The sequence below is a fragment of the Tenrec ecaudatus genome, chromosome 2, assembly GCF_050624435.1.
Source record: "Tenrec ecaudatus isolate mTenEca1 chromosome 2, mTenEca1.hap1, whole genome shotgun sequence".
NCBI lineage: Eukaryota > Metazoa > Chordata > Mammalia > Afrosoricida > Tenrecidae > Tenrec > Tenrec ecaudatus.
The window spans coordinates 30987215-31006633 of record NC_134531.1 but is presented as its reverse complement, the minus strand read 5'-3'; the positions used below and the strand labels follow the sequence as shown (position 1 = coordinate 31006633).

At 47.5% G+C, this 19419-nt stretch overlaps 1 protein-coding gene across 2 annotated transcripts in view; it reads left to right on the top strand.

Moving 5' to 3' along the window:
- The window catches only part of MTMR12 (myotubularin related protein 12), a 75639-nt gene that overhangs the window by 36712 nt on the left and 19508 nt on the right, over positions 1–19419 (top strand). For both annotated transcript variants that reach the window (XM_075540902.1, XM_075540903.1), the window contains exons 6-8: positions 936–1029; positions 7505–7634; positions 17430–17505. In XM_075540902.1, the coding sequence (XP_075397017.1) occupies positions 936–1029; positions 7505–7634; positions 17430–17505 (300 nt within the window). The remainder of the gene's footprint in view (positions 1–935; positions 1030–7504; positions 7635–17429; positions 17506–19419) is intronic.

The window sequence follows — 19419 nt, the reverse complement described above, 5'->3', positions numbered from 1 at the left end:
GCCTTCTTCCCCCACCTCGGACAGCCGTTCCAAAGGACAGGAGCAGTGGCCCCAACCTGGAGTGAGGTTGGTCTCCAGTGAGTAGTTCTGAGCTGTGAGGAGGCCTGCAGGCCCGATGAGCAAAGCAGAGTCCCCCAAGGCCCTGCAGTGGGAGATGACAAACACACCATCTCCTGGGGCCAGAGCGACAGGGTGGACTCAGAAAGGCTCGGCCAGTGAGACACTCCCTGTAATGTCCAAGACTTCACGTAACAAAGGTAGCAGCGAACATCTCTCACTTGCCAGAGCCATGCCAAGTGCACCAGGGAGATCGTAGCAAGAGGCTAGTCTTTTTCTATGGCCTTTGCTTACAGAGAGCTTTGCACGCTTACAGGTGATTGTCTTTGCGTCCAGGTGGCAGGCAGGTAGAGTTATAACGTGACTTTGACTTGCATTCTGAGTTTCTGGGGAGATGTCCTGAGAAGCCAACCGCTTCATCTCAGACGATGGGTTGGTTTACGCATCTATCCAAACAGACTTTGTTTGGAGCTTCACACCGAAAGCACACTAGATTGACATCTTTTGCGTGTTGTTCTAAAGGTCAAACTAGTACAACAGGATAGCGCAGGGCAGCCACGGTAGGTCTTTGACACGCCCGGTTGATGGGGTTCCTGTCTTACAGCTTGAAAGGTCTTTTTACCTGAAAAATTAGATGATGTAAAATTTTTCTAGGAACACAAAACTCTAGGAAACCTGGAGAAATGGTTAGGACTCCCTGCTCACCATTGGTCCAAGATACAACTTCCTAGCTGCAGACAGACCTCCACACAAGATAGCATGTTCTCCACAGGAGTCATGGGAGCCTGGCAAAAGCACAGGTGCTATGGCTCTGCTCTCTTTCAGTGTTTGTCTTCAGGGCTGCATGCAAAGCTTTACACTGGCTGGTTCTTCCCTAGATTGTCAGCGGCATAATTCACCACACCCAGACGCCTAGACTATTTAAGCGATTGTTCCTGTTCTCCTACGCGGCTGCCACACAAAACAGGACAGGTAAGCATCTTCTGGGCTTGAATGTTCCTATTGTTTTATTTTGGAACATGTATGCATATAAGGAACCATGTGCCAGCTCAGCCCTCTATACACAGTGACAGTCTCTATGTGCATCATGTTGTGTAGATTTCCAAAGGTTGCCACCACCATCCACAGTACCACAGTGTTCCCTACACATCCACCCACAATGCCCCAGTGCCCCCTATACACCACCACCCACAGCACCACACTGTTCCCTACACACCACCACCCACGATGCCCCAGTGCTCCCTACACATCCACCCACAGTGCCCCAGTGCTCCCTACACAGCCACCCACAGTGCTCCAGTGCTCCCTACACATCCACCCATGATGCCCAGTGCTCCCTACACATCTACCCACAGTGCCCCAGTGTTTCCTACACATCCACCCACAGTGCCCCAGTGTTTCCTACACATCCACCCACAGTGCCCCAGTGTTTCCTACACATCCACCCACAGTGCCCCAGTGCTCCCTACACATCCACCCACAGTGCCCCAGTGCTTCCTACACATCCACCCACAGTGCCCCAGTGCTTCCTATATATCCACCCACAGTGCCCAGTGCTCCCTACACATCCACCCACAGTGCCCCAGTGCTCCCTACACATCCACCCACAGTGCCCCAGTGCTCCCTACACATCCACCCACAGTGCCCAAGTGCTCCCTACACATCCACCCACAGTGCCCCAGTGCTCCCTACACACCACCACCCACAGCACCACAGTGCCCCCTTGCACCAGTGCCTGCAGCTCCTCCCTCTCACTAGCAAGCTTTGGTCGCCATCCTTTGCCTGTTTTGTGGCTCAGTTGGCTCACTCTACATGCGGTCTTTGGGGTTCATTGCTGTGTGGCATGGTCCAGGACCCGACTGCTCTTCTCCCCTAGCAGTACTCCACTGTACTCGCACACCACGCTTGTCTCTCCGTCCAGCCCTCAGTGGACCTGCTGGCTGTCCCCTCATCTTCTAGGCTTCACTGGAACTTCAGCAGAGCCAGCCATTCTCCCGACTCGCGCGGGAGGCCCCTCCGTGGTTGCTGCTTGTGTTTTCCTCCCACAGTCAGTGCCACTCTGGCTTGTGTGGATCACTCATAGGTTTCTTTTTCCTTCTGCGATCTTCGTTGTTCTAACTCTTACCTTTTAGTTTTATTTTTTGGTTTGTATATTTGCTTCTTATGAAGGGTAAAGCCGTATTCCATAACCAGGAATGTGAGGATATAGCATAACAAAATTGAGACCAGTTTAAAATAGCCTTTCTCTACCTGGGTTCCATTTTCTACTTAAAAACCCTAGATTTTATTTCTTCGGACTCTAGAGCAATGTTTCTTAGAGTGGGTGATAGCTCCCCCTGGGGGGCACTGGGACAATCTAAGGGGTTGAAGAAGCAGACACCTACACTTTACCCTGGATGATGGGCAGTGGTGCAAACCTTGGTAATTGCCAGGGGCACGTGAATCTTATTTTGTTTTGACTCCGTTTGGGAACCTGTGTTCTCAAGAATGTCTTGCATTCTGCAAACCTTTTAAAACAACCAGAGCATGTTTTATAGCAAATATTTTGGGGGAAACAAAACAGTTGTACTGCAGGAAGCTAGTTTTAGTAAGAGAAAGCTTAAGTTTCCAAATGTTTCCCGTTCAGTCTACTTAAAAGGGGAGACATGTGTTAAGCCAGCAGTCTTGGCCATCTGAACTGGTGGTTCGTCCCTCCTCCTCTCCTTGTACAGCGTTTCCACAGATGACCCTTGTCCTTTGGCTCCCTTCTACCCCTGATTGACTGGTCCCTGGATCTGTTTGCCTGCTCTTCCTGTCCCCCTCACTTCACTGCTAGCTCGATGGTCAGTGAGCTGTGTGTGGTACCAGCGGTCGGGGAGCTTCCATACCAGCAGGAAACCACTGGAGATCTGTCCCCTCGTGGGGGCCATGGAGACCACTGGGGGACTCCCGGAGGGTGTCAGGACTTAGTCCCTGCCTTCGATGAGGAGAAGTCACCCAGGGGATGTAGCTGGATCTGATGAAGGAGCCGAGAGAGGAGACTGTGCCTGATGGGAGAGTGGGAGGATGTGGGGGTGTCCAGAAGCCTCAGGGGAGTATTTTAAGAGAGATATTGGCATGTGCAAAAGGTACAGTTAAATCTAAGTGCATAATACATATTTGAGAACTATGGAAATTTAGTAAGAAAAGTATGAGTTGTGAGGCGTGGGGGGGGGGGAGGGCTATCTAAAACAACAAAGCACATAATTGCTGTTGTGTCATTTAGTTTCTCAGGAGCTTGTTGCCGGTCCTTTCTCCCAAGGTATCACTGGTAGACTCCAAATTTCAACCCTTTGGTAAGCGGCCACCTGTCTCAGCCATTAGCACCACCCACAGGTGTGTTTCACCTGAGCCCAGATCCTTGCCTGGCTGCTTACCAGCTGCATGATCTGAGGATGGTGCTTCGTGTTGGGACTGCCCTTTTCTCATCTTAAAAATAGCAGCATTAATGCTTCCCTTGCAGAACTGTGAGAATTAGGAACTGTCAAGTGCCCAGAGCATCTTGTAGAGGTGTGTGTTAGGCTGGGTTGTCTAGAGAAACAAAATCCGTGACATGCGTGTATGTATAAAAGCGAACTTAATAGAAAGAAATAATCTTAAATCGAGAAGGTATCCCAGCCCAATCCAACTGAAGTCCGTAAGTCCAAGGCCAGCCCATGAGTCCCTCTTCCGACTCACACAGCTGCCATGGACACATAAAGGTGCGGCTGGACGCAGGGAGACCAGAGGCCTGTGGGTGCAGAGCCACACACCCAAAGTCAGTGGAAACAGCGCCGGCAGCTCTCCGGGTTGGGTGGCCCGCATGGCCGCCCCTGGAGACAGGCTGTCCGAGAAGCAGGAAGGCAGAGTTGCAGAGTTCCCTATATCTCTCACTCTTACAAAGAAAAGCTTAGGGAACCAAGGAGGTGTCATCAGGCTGCGACCCAATTGAGAGGTTGGGCCCCGCCTTGCCCCTTCCCCAGGAGGGTCTAGTGGAAGATAGAACCAAGAGTCAGCAGGTAGAGTGGAAGGGAACCTGGTAATTGAGGCAAGTGCCGTGGGTTCCTCCAGTGGGCTTGGAAACACCGCTCCATAGAGAGAGGAGAGCAGGTAAGGGTTTGTGTGACCCCAGGCTCTCGGTTTCGTCCTTGGGGTGATGAGGGTGGACCATTGACACAGGGAAGGGTAGGAGCCAGGGCCCCGTGGTGTTCCACTCTGAACTTGGCGACTGAGGTGTTTGGAAAAGGTCCCGCTAGTGTAGTAGCCCGTGTGGGCCAATGTGAGAGACGTGGAAGAACCTGGTATATGGGTTGCAACGCAGTTGTTCGGCGGTCTAGAGATGATCCTCTACAGGAGTCAGCCTCAGGCTGTAATTCCAGTTATTAGTCATTTCCCTCCCGGGAGTGTGGTGAGGAGAGATCTCGGGAAGCTCTAATGGGATAATTGAGCCAGGAGAAACAACGGATAATTCAGGTTTGTCGTCTTGACTAAAACCTAGTAGTTGACCTCTAGCCCTAATGAGAAGAGATAGATGTAGTCTGTGTGGTGGCCGAGGTTGAGGCTGTGAGGGAGCGCTCACATTTCAGGGATGGGGAAGGAGGAAAGCCTGAGAAGGAGCTGTTCAGCTGAGTCAAGTCTGCGAGGAGTCGGAGAGACCAGCAGACACGGCGAGACCAGCGGACACGGCGGTTGGGACAGGCCTGAATTGAGCAGTGAATTGGAACCAGAGGGTAGACACAACAGACACAGCTTTGGAGACGTAGTTGTGTAGAAGACTGGAAAGAGAAGGCAGGAGGGGTCACAGTGGCAGGAATAAGAGGGCTTCAAGTTCATGGCAAAATGGAGTTAAAAGATAATGCAGTTTCCTTCCTTAAACCTTTCTTTTAATCATTTTATTGGGGGCTCGTACAACTCTTATCATAATCCATACATCCATCCATTGTGTCAAGCACATTTGTACATTTGTTGCCCTCATCAGTCTCAAAACATTTTTTTCTACTTGAGCCTTTGGTATCAGCTCATTATTTTCCCCCATCCTTCCCTCATGAACCCTTGATATTTTATAAATTATTATTTTTGAAGCCTCCTTCATACAAGTTAGTCTTTCTAAGCTGCAAAGTCAGGGCTGGCGTATTGGACAGATTTCACCCAGTGTGAACACTGGTCTGTGTGAGCGGGCTTCTATTACAGAATGAGCTGTTCTGGTTCATGAAGAGTGTGTCATCCTCGTCGTCATGGTAGCGTGCACTGGGGAGTCAGTTCAGACTCCCCCAGGCCAACCCCATCTAATATCCTTATGGAGCAGAGAGTCAGGCCTCCTCTCCCAAGGCTGAGTTTGACCGCCAGCATTTCGGTTAGCAGCCCCGCTCTTTAACACTGCCTCACCAGGGCCCCTCAGTAGAGCGTGTAACTGCTTGCTACGCAGAATGCATTCTGCTCGGAGAATTGCACTGATCCGTAAGATCCCTTTAGCACCAGTGAGAGGCTGAACATAAAACCTGCCTTCATTCCTTGGGATGGCTGAGGTCTTCTCACTGTAGCTTTGGGTAGGTGGGTACGGTCACCCTGACTGACTGGCAACAGGTGTTTAGGTTGTTTAATTAATATTGCAGTATTAGTTAAACAAACACGCCTGCTTGTTTGATCACTCTAATTTATGTAAATGTTTATTGAGGTTGCAGTTGAGAAATGGGTGCTGTTATTTTTAGGCATCCTCCTACCCCTTACATCTGCACTTTGACTTCTAGCCAGTGGAGGACTATTTTTTCTAGTGGCCAAGCTACGTGGGTCAGCCCCTGCCTTTGGCAAGTCTGGCGGCTGTGTTACTTTGTGGTGTTTCTTGTGCTGAAAGGCCCAGCTTCTCTAGTCTGTTTCAGCGCTGTCCTTCCCCCTCCTCTCCTCCTTGCAACCCTCGCTTGCTTTTCGAGAAGGAGATTCTAACTGACCAGTGAGCGTCTTCCTGGTGCAGGGGTTTGCCAGGGGGTTGGCATTCAGAACATCTTCTTGAATGACTGCGTGGCTTAATAATTTGAAAATATGTTTTGCCTAAAAAGTGCTAACTCATTGCACTCAGGCATTCTAGGGCAGGGCCTACTTATATTCCCAAGGAAGGAGTTACCGTTCACATCCAGGAGATCCACCCCATGTAGGACTTTATGGGGGTTTCATCTATAGCCACCCTCGTTTAAATTGCAGTTCTGCCGTGGATGAGCCCTGTGAGTTAGGACAAGTTGTTCCCACCCCAGTTCTGGGCCACATGCAGAGTGGCGCAAGTGGCATGACCTGCCCTCTGGGGTCATGACCTGCCCTCTGGGGTCATGAGGAGTGAGTTAATGACGTGTGCTATGACTGGGAGCCCTGGCATTGGGCTGCTATCCTCATAGCCAGCAGTTCAAAACCACCAAACTAATCCTGTAGAGCAGTGGTTCTCAACCTGTGGGTCGTGACCCCTTTGGGGCTTGAACGACCCTTTCACGGCGGTCACTCGAGTCCTAACATTAGCAAAATTACAGTTAAGAAGTAACGGAAATAATGTTGTGGTTGGGGTCAGCACAACATGAAGAACTGTATTTAAGGGCCGCAGCCTTAGGAAGGTTGAGAACCACTGCTGTAGAGGTTTCCAGCCTCAGGAACACTCCAGGGCAGTTCTGCTGTGTCCTGAAGGGGGACGGAGTCGAATGGACGTGGTAGCAGTGAGTGTTGAGTTGCTTAATCATCGTCTGTGCTGTGAACTGGAGCAGGTGGGAGTTTTGTCAAACACATTGTTTCCCCTGCAGAAAGCTTGGTGTTGAGTGCAGAGGCGTGTGCTAACTAGGGACCCAGTGTGTGTAACTCTCCAAGTGGATTTCTGTGCCTGGCGAGGACCAAGCGAGGGTAGCCTGCTGGGTGCAGAGTTAGCAGTGGCTGGGCCATTCTAGGCACAAGAGCACCTGTAACCAGGCAGCAGCCCACAGCCGAGCTGACCCTGACCGCGGCTTTCTGCATTATTTATGACCTTGAGTCTCCACATGTCACACTGGAAAACCCTGGACTGGCAGTGCATCTTCAAATCAAGAGAGCGTTTCAAACTTGATGTGCTAGCCAGATAAATTTGCTGGCTTCTGCACATATTGGTAGAGCTAAAAATACTTGGTTATTTTAGCATTTGTGCTAAGCTGTTTCCAGCGCTTCACAGGATCTTTTCTGTATTACAGAACCTATCTCCTGGCCAGAGGGCTGCAGCACATCTGAAAACGGTTTTTCCAAGAAATGGGACGAGGGCAGCTTCTATCTTTCCTCTATAGAAAAAGATAGTGATGTAATTAGGGGGGGGGGAAGAACATAGTTAGTATGAAGCAATGAGTTCATTCTGCTTGGCTAAAATTGGGCTTGATGGAGGAAACTGGGGCCTAAGGATTCACCTCTGCATAATTAATATCTCACAACTGTCTTTGTCCTTGTGTTTCTTTAGCATCAGATCCCCAAAACCACGCTGTCATGTTTGACACCCTTAAGGACTGGGGCTGGGAGCTGGAGCGGACCAAAGGCTGCCTGAAGTACAAAGCTGTCAGTGTCAGCCAAGGTTTCCAGGCCTGCAAAAGGTAAGCCTTCAGCTCCGCACTTCCTGCTCAACAGCTTTATCAAGTGAGATTGACAGCCATGCAGTTCACATGCGCAGCATTTCACATGTATTCACAGAGCAGTGCAGCCACTGACAGTATAGAATATTTTCATTGGCCCCATTAGGAAGCCTGTGCCCAATAGCAGTCACTTATTTCTTCCTAGTCCCCCTCCCCTTCAGCCCTTGGCAACCTCAAATTCGCTTCAGTTGCTATAGGTAGTCCTACTCTGGACAGGTCATAGAAATGGAGTCGTATGTCGTCTTTTGTGAGGCTTCTTCCACTTAGCGTAACAGTTCAAGGTTCATCGATGTTGTAGTATGTATGCATGTATCACTCTTCTTTCATGGTCAGACAAAATGCACATTTCACATTGTTTTGCTCTATTTACCGGCTGGCAGGTGTTTGGGCTGTTCTCACCTCTCAGTGGTGATGAATCATGCTGCTGTAAACACTTGTGTGGACGGGTGTTTGCATTGCTCCCGAGCCTATAACCTGCAAGTGGAAGTGCCAAGTCGCGAGTCCTGGTGGTGGAGTGGGTACGCGTTGGGCTGCAATCCACAAGGTCAGCGATTCGAAGTCACCAGTGCTCCTGAGAAGAAAAACAGGGCTTTCTACTCCCATTCGCAGTTACCGTCTCGAAAACTCACAGGGGCAACCCTCCCCTGCCCAGTAGGGGCGCTATGAGTCCGTGCTGGCAGTGAGTTTGGGTTTTGGTGTATAGTAACTCTGTGCTTAAGCATTTTGAGGAGCTGCCAAGGGTCAGGCACTGTGTGAACTGCCACCAGCAGTGATCGTGGGTTCCAACATCTCCGTAGCAACACTGACACAAAGTGTCTCTTAAAATACTCAGAAGGGAATCTGTGCCTTTATCCATGTTTGGTCATTGTGTCTGCAGTCCAAGTGTAAAACGTTCAGAGGCATTTCTGACCTGTTCCTGCCTTTCCCTTGAGCACTTCGGGCATCCACTCAATACCAGTGGTGGGGCGGCCTCCTATGGACCAGGCTGTCTCCTGGGGAACCTACAGATCCCTGCCCTCGTGGGACTTTGTTTTAGTGGAGGGAAGCTAGCAGAATTAGAGATCAGAATGAGTAGATTATATATACTAAACGGTATTCAATGCTACTACAGAAAACAAATAAAAACAAATCAGTCTCTGGGATTGGGGCCCTGGGGAGTTGGAGAGTGGGAGGTCAAGGCTTCACTGAATAGGTGACCCTTGAGCAAAGACCTGAAGGAGCTGAGGGGTTGAGCCTGAAGACCCTCGTGAGCAGAGCATTCCCTGTGGGAAGTATAAGGGGAAGGCCTAGAGGGGCTCTCAGGAGAAATAGGCCAGAAGCTCTGAGACGGGGGGGGGGGGGGGGGTTGGTGAAAAGCCTGGGTGGGTAGCAGGGTGTGTGTGTGTGTGTGTGTGTGTGTGTGTGTGTGTGTGTGTGTGTGTGTGTGAGAAGGTGGGGGAAGCAGAAGAGAAAGGGGGCGTCTGGGAGCAGCTATACGGTGATGGCTCCGAGACTGTCTCAAGATTTAGTTTCAGACGGTTCAGTGAGGGGAGTTTGAACAGGGGCAGAACCTGTTTTTAAGAATGACTCTGTATAATATATTTATAGAAAATTGAATCATCATTTTGACACAGGTTCACTGGGAAGGGCTCTCCATCATAGTTGTGAGTTTCTGTTAGGCCTCTTCAGGGTAGCAGTTTTGATTTGTATCCATCTCCAGTGTTTACAAAGTTAGCCCCCATCGCACTGGGAGGCCCAGTGATGTCACTGTCAGCCCCACCCTGCTCCTCCCTTCTTTCTCATTTACGAGGCTTGAAGGGGGGGAGAGCCAGCTGTGTCGGTCTTTCTCATTGAATGGCTTCCTCTCTCTGCTGACCCTCTGCTTCATCCAGCCTGGCATCCAGGGTTTGGCCTTTCCTGTGACTTGTCCAAAGCACATGAGATTAACTCTGCCCATCCTTGCTTCTAAGGAGCACTCTGGTTGTACTTCTTCAAGACAGATTTGTTCTTCTGGCCGTCCGTGGTATAGTCAATATTCTCTGCCAGCAACCATCATGCAAAGACATTGCTTCTTTGGTCTTCCTGATTCACTGTCCAGCTTTATCATGGCTTGAGTTAGGTGCACCTTCGTACTCAAAGTGACTGTGGGAATAATTTATTTTAGAATTAATCCCAGCCTAGTCTCAAGGAGCTGGAGATGAACTCTGTCCCCAAAGTCCAACTCTTTGAAGAGCATCAGCTCCCTCTTTGCCCACTCCTCGGGCGTCTCACGCGTCTCTGGGTTCTGCGAATCGCGGCAACCTCCCCTGAAACTCAGGAAAGTTGGAAGACATGTCTCCTGTGGTGGTGGGTGCTGTTCAGGCCAAAGGTCCGGCAGAGAATTGCAGCCCAGAAGCTGACCATGTCAAAAAGCCACAGCGGGTCCTCTTGCTTCTGCCGCAGCTCAGTCAGGCCATCGAGCTCGGGCTTCCAGATGAGGCGATGAATGTGTGGCAATGTGTAGGGCACCATCACATAGCCTGTGTGGCCTGGTTCATGCCCAGTGCTTAAAGGTGGCGTTCAGGAGACAGAGTGTGTCCCAGGTCATACCCTTTACTGAGGTCAGGTCTTACTCTCTTTCTATTCGGTTCATTAGCAGGGAATGCCTTGCTAATGGGCCTCTTGTCACAGGTATAGAAAGTGCAGAATTAGACCACGTAAGGAAGTACGGCTGGAACGGTCGTGTCAATTGATTATAATTCAGTGGCATCTTTGCTTCCTAGCACTTTAAAGATGCTGAGTGCATCATACTGACCCAGTGCAATACGTCGTTTGATTTCTTCACGGCTCCTTCCACGAGCGTTTATTGTGGGTCTAAGTAAATGATGTCCTTGACAACGTCAGTCTCTTCTCCGTTCATCACGAATGTTGTCTGTTGGTCCAGTCATGAGTTTTGTTTTGTTTTCTGTGGAGGTGTTACCCATATTAAAGGCTGTAATTTTGGACTTTCATCAGTAGGTGCTTCAATCTCCATAATCACTTTGGTCAAGCAAGGTAGTGGACATGCCTATCAAAGGTTTTAAATGAATCTTTCTTTAATCTTGATGCCATTTCTAATTTTCCCATCACCGTTAAACAGAAGCTCAGTGTCCAATAAGTCTAACATTTTTAATAGAAAATTTCAAGCAGTATAAAGGAAAGAGGCTGTTACGAATTCCTTTGTACCATCCCCCAGGAAACTACTTGTGGCTCATCATGCTTTTTACTACACCTCCACCAACTCTCCCTTGTGTTTTGAAATAGTTCCCCAATATCATGATCTTTATTCGTAAATATTTTAGGGTACATCTTTAAAAATTGAAAATGCTTTATAATCATAACCATATTATGATTATCACTCCTTTCAAATGATTTAATGTCAAATCTTTAGTATCTTTCAATATCCAGTCGGTGTTTAAAATTTCCCGAGTTTTATAAACTTTAAAAGTATTTGGTTTTGGTTTTCCATTCCACACTCCCCTCCCACCCACCACCACCCTGATCCCATCGACACCTCCTGATCACACAGGCTGGTGTGCTTCTTCCATGTGGGCTTTGTTGCTTCTCAGCTAGATTACCGCTTGTTTATCTTCAAGTCTTTAAAACCCCAGATGCTATCTCTTTTGGTAGCTGGGCACCATCAGCTTTCTTCACCACATTTGCTTGTGCACCCGTTTGTCTTCAGTGATCATATCATGGAGGTGAGCATCTCAGACTGCTGGATTACTAGAACAAAGTGTTATTGCATTGAGGGAGTAGTTGAATAGAGGCCCACTGTCCATCTGCTTCCTTAATACTAAACCTATAAATATATGTACATAGATCTATTTCCCCTTCATCACATATAAATATCTTTACATATGTACATGCCTGTATCTAGATCTCTATAAATGCCCTTTGCCTCCTAGTTCTTTCCTCTATGATGATGGCAACAAATGTACAAATGTACTTGACACGATGGATGGGTTGTGATAAGAGTTGTACAGCCCCCAGTAAATTGTTTTTTTTAAAAAATTTTTTAAGTATTTGTTATTCTTTTTAAAATTGTTTTACTTATTTTTATTGTTTTACACACAATTGACATGTCATCCAGCTCACTAGTTCAGTCACATTTGTACAAGTTGTGCAGCTGTCAACCATAGTCAGTTGCAGGATAGTTCTCTTCGCACTTGCTGTTAGCTCTCCATTACCCCATCATTTCCCCTGCCATGTCCCCTTGTCTCTCTCTGGGTTTACCTGTTCTGGGATTCATATACAGAATCAAAACAAAACACAAACAAATAGCCCAACAACAATGACAGGATGAAACAGAGAAAAACCCCAATTGAAAAAGTAGAAAACATACTACAAACTGGAACAGTTGTACAGCGGATCAAGAGGGAGATCAGATGCGAGGTGCCACGTTTTGACCTCACTACACCTGCAGTCATCTGCCCACAGTGTGTTCTGTCTGATCTCAAGGCCTTTTCCAATCCAGGTCCATGGTCAGAGGGGGTGCCCTTGAGGCTTAATCCATAGGGTGCCCTGTGTATGGGTTTGGGGCTTTCACGGTCATCCTTAGCCCTCTGCAAACTAGATGATCAAAATCCCAGGCTTAATGCCATTCTCCTCTTGGTTGGTTTATATACAATTCTTAGATCACACAGGCTGATGTGCTTCTTCAATGTGGACTTAGTCAATGCCTCGCTTAGATGGCTGCTTGTTTCTTCTTTTGTTTTTATCACTTTATTGGGAACTCATACAGATATCAGAACATTCCATAGTTCGATCACATTAAGCAGTATCGTACAATTGCTACCACAGTTTCAAAGCATTTTTTCCTGAACTCCTTGATATCAGCTTCCCTTTATCCCCCCCACCCTATTTTTAATTAATTTTTTTGCCATATCTTACACCACCCAATATGTCCATTCACATACATTTCTGTTCTTCGCTCCCCTCCAGTGGGGTTATGCAGTCAGTCATCAGCGCTATCAGCTCCCACCTCACCCCCACCCCCTTCTCTTCCTGTACCCTCAGGGAACCATTACTCTTGTTGTTGTTCTGAAGAATCATCTATTTTGGCTTTAATGTGTCAAACTATCTTAATTATACAACTAAACCTAACGCAAGTCTAACATTATTAATAAGGTACAGCATATAAAAACCATAATAGTAAGGGGAGGAAATGTTAAAAAAAACACTAGAGGATAGTTAAGTATTTCATCAGTTCTGTTCTGTACTCTGGATTATCCTTTCCATGTGGCCCTTCTGAGAGGGACTGTCTAATTATCTTACAGGTGGGTTTTCGGTCTCTACTACAGCCACGATCCTTCACATACATTTGGTTGCTTGATTTTGAACTTCTGATACCTGATCCCATTGACACCTCATGATCACACAGGCTGGTGTTCTTCTTCCGTGTGAGCTCTGATGCTTCCCTGCTAGATGACTTGTTTAACATCAAGCCTTTAAGACTCCAGATGCTATATCTTTTAATAGCTGCACACTATCAGTTTTCTTCACCACATTTGCTTATACACCTATGTTTATATACATTTACATATATACATGTCTCTATATATGCCTATATGTTTTTTCTTACGCTTCTTTTTCTTTTCTTTTATAATAAATCACTTTATTGAGGGCTCTTACAAGTCTTATATCAATACGTACATCCATTGTGTCAAGCACATTTGTACATTTGTTGCCATAATCCTTTTCAAAACATTTTCTTTATACTTAAGCTCTTGGTATCAGCTCCTCTTTTTTCCCTCTTTCCCCCACCCTCCCACCTTCGTGAACCCTTGATAAATGATAAATTATTACTATTTTCATATCTTACACCATCCACTGCCTCCCTTTACCCAAGTCTATATATATAAATGCCCACATTTCTGTTGTTCATCCCCTGGGGAGTGGAGGGTTGGTTATTATATGTCGATCATTGCAGTCGGTTCTACTCCTTCTCCCCCACCCCATACCTTCATGGTATTGCTACTCCTATTGTTCCTGACGGGGTTTTATGTCCTGGAATCCATGTGTCGAGAACTCTTATCTGTACCAGTGTACATGCTCCAGCCTACCCGGATTTGTGAGGTAGAACTGGGGTCATGGTAGTTGGGGGGCGGAAGCATTAAAGAACCAGAGCAAAGTTGTATGTTTTGTTGGTGCTATGCTGCGCGCAGGCTGGCTTGTCCCTTCCGTGAAGGGAGGGCTTTGTTGCTTCCCTGCTAGATGGCAGCTTGTTTGCCTTCAAACCTTTAAGACCCCAGATGCTGTATCTTTTGATAGCCGGGCACCATCAGCCGTCTTCACCACATTTGCTTATGCACCCATTTTGTCTTCAGCAATTGTGTTGGGAAGGTGAGTATCATACAGTGCTACATTGTTAGAATAAACCATTCTTGTACTTAGGTAAGGTTTAAGCAGAGACCCAGAGTTCATCTGCTTCTTTGTTGTGTACACCTATGTTTATGTGTAGATGTAAGCATATGGGGATTTTTTCCTTATTATTTCCTCTTTTTTCTTTCCTCCTGCCCCACTTACATGTCTACCCATTGTTCCCCTCTCAGTAATACCTCAGACACAAGTGGTTTGCTCAAACACAACCAGAAAAGCTGCACCCTCCTCACCATCAGTTTTGGAACTCTTACTGTTCCCCTGTCCTTGTCCTTACTGGCTCGCCGCTCACCTCCCCCAGCTTCCTCCCCTCCCATGCCCCCCACCCCCAGAACTGTCTATAGGATCGCTATCCTGCCTATCTTGTATAAACACCACCAACAAAAAACCATACAGATAGTCCCCAGTCTGACAGGGATCCTGACACAGAGCAGATGAGTGTCACTGTTAAAAAGCAAGAAGGACGTATGGCAGTCCATTAGTCCAGCCCCCTTTACTTTCAAGGTTCTATATCCTGGAACCCGTTTACCTAACATCCCATACACCCTTTTGATCTTCGTCATTCATATCTGAAAGGCGTGTGTCCTAAAAATCCCTAATGCTCTTCCTGTAGTCAAGGATGGAACAGTCTAGTACCACCCCTTTCCACCTTTAGGCTTTCAGTGTGGCCCCCTTGTGAGTAACCCCCAATCAATTTAGATGAGGTGCCAAGTGCTGCCCACCCCCAGTCAGAAGTCTGCAATCGGGGTTCCTCAGGGACTCCGTGGTGTCGCTCCCATCACTGGTCTGTTGCACTCCCCTCTTGGTTTGCCCCCACGTGGGTGGTCAGACTGGCTCTCTCCCTCAAATGTATCCTCAAGGCCAGTACAGGGCTGTCCTCTCTAGCACTGTCATCTAGGGAGAGGACATCCTGTCTCGAGCTGAGGCCAGCCCTGCAGTCATTTCTGGGAATGCGCTGCTCCGTGTGGGAGCGCTGCCCTCAAGAACTGGAACTTTCTCTCGCTCTCTCTTCCTTTCCGCTGGAGATATAAGCAATATCCTCCCCGTGGGTGGGTTAGTACCCTGACACCACCCCTTTTTTGTGTGTGTGCTGTCGTTTTTCTTCCCCTATCCATTTGTGGACTTCATAAATATGCGTGGAGAAGATGCCTTTCAGCCCAGGAGCTGTCTGAATCGTTTTTTGATGATGTGTGACTCATGCCAGAGTATCTGGTCCTCAGCCCAGGAATTGTGTGTTGTGTGCATTTTCTCTTAGGCTTATTCTGTTGTGTGAACTTACCTCAGTGGACTCATGTTGTACTTGACCTTTAGTGCTTGGCTAACTTCACTCATCACAGTATCTTCCAACTCTTTCCACACGATGAGGTGTTTCGTCTTTTCCTCACTATTTTTTAGGGATGCATAGTATTCAATTATGTGTATATATACCAGAGCTTTTAAATCCATTCGTCTATTAATAGAAATTATGCTTTTCCAAGTTTTTGCAATTGTGAACTGCACAATGATGAACATTGGAGAGCAGATGTCTGGTCGCGGTCTGTTTCTTATTTCTTCAGTAGTGGTATTTCTGGGTTGTAAGGTAGCTCCATGTCCGTTTGTTTTAGATATAGCAAGATTGCTTTCCACAGTGACTGTATCTCCAAGTCCACCAGCAGCGAATGAGCGTTCCCATCTCACCACACCCCCTCCTACATTTGTTATTGCTTTTTAATTGGGCTATCTTTGTGGGTGTTAGATGTCATCTCCTAGTTGTTTTGATTTGCATTTCCCGAATGGATAATGATCGTGAACATTTTCTCATATTTATTGGCCATTTGAGTTTCCTCCATTGTGACTCTTCTGTTCAAGTCACCTCCTCAGTGGGCTACTCGGTTTTTCTTACAAGCCTGCAGGATTCTGTAGATTTTAGTAATAAGCTCTTTGTCTGATATGTCAGTACTAACGATCTTTTCCCAGTCTGTGGGCTCTCTTACTCTCTTGATGACATCTTTCAATGTGGTGTTTTATCTTTAGTTACGTTCCACTCCTGTAGTTCATCTTCCTCTGGGGGTGGATTCCTTATTTCTGATAGCTCGTGACTCCCTGCACCAAGGGTCTTATCTTTGCCCCAGATTTCTCCACTATCCTGAACAGTTTAGGGTTTTACCTCTAGGTCAGTGGTACGCCTTGAATGTGTCCTTGTGCATGGGGTGAGGTAAGGATCTCGCTGTGTTCTTCTGCAGGTGGAGATGCAGTGTTTCCAGCACCATTTGGGAAGCAGATGCCCTCTTTAACAAGTGGTGCTGGAAAAAATGGATATCAACATGCAGAAAAATGAAGCAAGACCCTTATCTCACTCCATGCACAAGAATAAACTCAAGGTGGATCACAGACCTTGAAGTTAAACCCCAAACTATTAGGGCCATCAATGAGGGAATTGGGGCCAACTTGAGAACTTTGGCGCAGGGAATACACAGGCTATCAGAAATAGGGAAGGACACAAACACAGAAGAGCACAAATCGACAAATGGGATATACTGAAGATAAAACACTTGTGTACATCTAAAGAATTCACCAAGAGAGTAATAAGAGAGTCCACAGACTGGGAAAACATCTTTAGCAATGACACATCAGACAAAGGCCTTATTACTAAAATTTACAATACTCTGCTAGATTCCTTAAGTTTCTTAACCTAACAGTTCCTTTATTTTTTTCTGGTAAACACGTTGTTTCAAAGAGCTAGAAATAACGTCTCGCAAGAAGCAGGAGGGTGAATGTGGTGCTAGAGCTACAACAAAGTAATCGCTGGGCGTGTGTATTGCACGATGCACATTTGAAATAAGTCTGCCGAGCTCTGGGCTAGGGGAGAGATGGAAGCGAACAGTTGTAGAGACCAGAACCCAATGGCGATCAAGACATAATGGCTTTACCATTTGCAGGGGATGGCCGACATGCTAAACACCAGCATGGAGCGTGATGTCCACACCGAGACTCGGAGAAACCGTGTCACACAAACAGCCCGCTTCCTTCACATGCGTTGCCAGAAAAAGTAATGGGAACTTTTCGTGTCAGAGACTAGTGATTAAACTATTGAATTATACGATACTTGACTCATAATAGACTAATAAAACTCTTGAAAAAAAGAAACCAATCACCTAGCTAGGTGGAGGAACTTCTCTAGGAGGCTACAGCATACAGGGGTCGAGGATTGGCACTCAGGTTTCCCGACTGGCGTGGCGAGAGTGCTTCACAGCAAGCAAGCCGACTGGAGTCCTCTGAGCAGGCCCTTCCTTCCAGAGCCATCTCAGAACACCGGGGCTCCTGGGCTGACAGAAGGTCCGCTCTGATACCTAGTGCACTAACTAGTACGAAAATACCGATGTCCTTGCTTTCTTCTAGGTTGCCAACATATTTCGTTGTTCCCATCGCTCTTCCTGAAGAGGATATTTCTCGCTTTCAGGGTCACGGCATACCAGTAAGTGTTTACGGAAGCCCCACGAGGCATGTCTTGGCCCATCCTGACGAGACTGTCGTTCCTGCAACTCTTTGGCTCTGGTACTAAAGAGCTTATCTCAGGCCGAAAACGTCCCCAGAGACGGTGCTAAAGCCTCTTAAACAGGAGGTTCCCCAGACAGATAGAAAGTTTTCACAAATGCACTTGAGCTTTTTTCCCTTTTAATTAATCACTTTATTGGGGGCTCTTACAAATCTTAAGACGGTCCATCATTCAATTGTATTAAGCACACTTGTACATATGTTGCCATCAACATTTCCAAATCATTTTCTTTCTACTCGAGCCCTTGGTATCAGCTCCTTTTTTTCCCCTCCCTCCCCCTGCACTTGAGCATTTAATACAGACATCTTTACAGGGCTCTGGGAGGATTACAGATCTGCCTAGTGCTGAAAGACCAATTTCACACCTAGGTCATTTTGAAGCTGTGCCGGCCCCTCTCAGGGATGGCGGGCTGAAGCGGCTCCAGCTGCACTATTGATCTCGGGGGCGTGGCTGCGTTTTCTTCCAGAGAACACGGAGTGCTCGCCTCCTTTCCCCAGAAGAGAATGGGACGGGAGCCACTTTTCATGTGTCACCGATCAAAGAAATCAAGGCTCTGGCAGCTGACTCCAGTTTTCACTGGAGGCTGGGAGTTGGCGGGCCTGCAGGGAATTGAGCAGGGAATGAGAATTACAGATAAGGCTGCACTGTGCCCGGGGCTGGTTCTCCGAAAAGGTCACTCCGGGTAGGAGGAGGAGTGTTTAGGCAGCAGCCTCACATGGGGCGGGGGCAGGCAAGGATCCAGATGCCCCTTGCAGTGGACTGGAGACCCGCTGCCCGATCTGGGGGAGCAGTCGCTCTGCAGGGCCAGCTGGTGTGTGCCATGTGGGCATATGGGCCCGGCACTGCCAGATGATCTGTGTTTTTCTTCAAAAACCAGAAACAGGCAATACGATGAGCTTTTCTGGTTTCTAAAAGTGTGTGTAACTGATTTCATGTTTTAAAAAAGCACGTCCTTGGGATACTCTGACTCGAATCCCACTAGTGTGCAGCCTCTGACCAGAGCAGTGGTTCTCAAACTTGTTGGTTTGGGCTCTTTTAACATTTTTTTAAAATGCTGAGGTTCTCAATGAGCTCTTGTTTATGTGGGTTGTATCTACTGATGTTTGCCCTATTAAAAATTAAAGCATTTATTCCCTAAATATTAAAACTTGCTACATGTTAACATAAACAATGTATTTCTATAGGGAAAAATAACTACAGTCCCCATACACACACACATATCATCACCACCCCCACTTCAGCCCCAAAATAGCAGCCTTCTAGAAGACGGGAGAGAGGTGGCTTTGCTGCTTCGTGCATTCGGTGGGTCGTGGTTTGTCAGGTTTAGCTGAAGTACATGATGAAATCTGACCTGCCACCAACCTGGAAAGGGAAGAGGAGGAGCCGATAGGTACTTGTGACTATTGCTGTCTTGGATGGGAGCCCCAAATGGGTAAGTGGCAGTGTTATAAGGTTCATTGCACTGAGGAGTCTGCAAACACATCAGTGAGCGCTTCGTTTTATACAGCATCCAAAATCCACGGGTCTGTCTTACACCCGAATGTGCATGTGAAAGCTGAGCATCATGTGAGGGAAACCAAAGAAAAGGGATGCATTTGCATTAGGGTGCCGGTGATGAATAGTGAAAGTACCGTGGACTGCCACCAGGACACCCCGACCAGAGTGCTCCCTAGAGGTGAGACCTCATCTCGCCACTCTGGTCCTGCTGTGAGGAGAGTCTGGCCCCTGGAGAAAGACGTCATCCTTGGTAAAGTAGTTAGCTGGCTGAGAAAAAGAGGCCGACCTTCGAGCTAGATTGACCCGGGGGGTGATCTGTGGGCTCCAGCCTGAGAA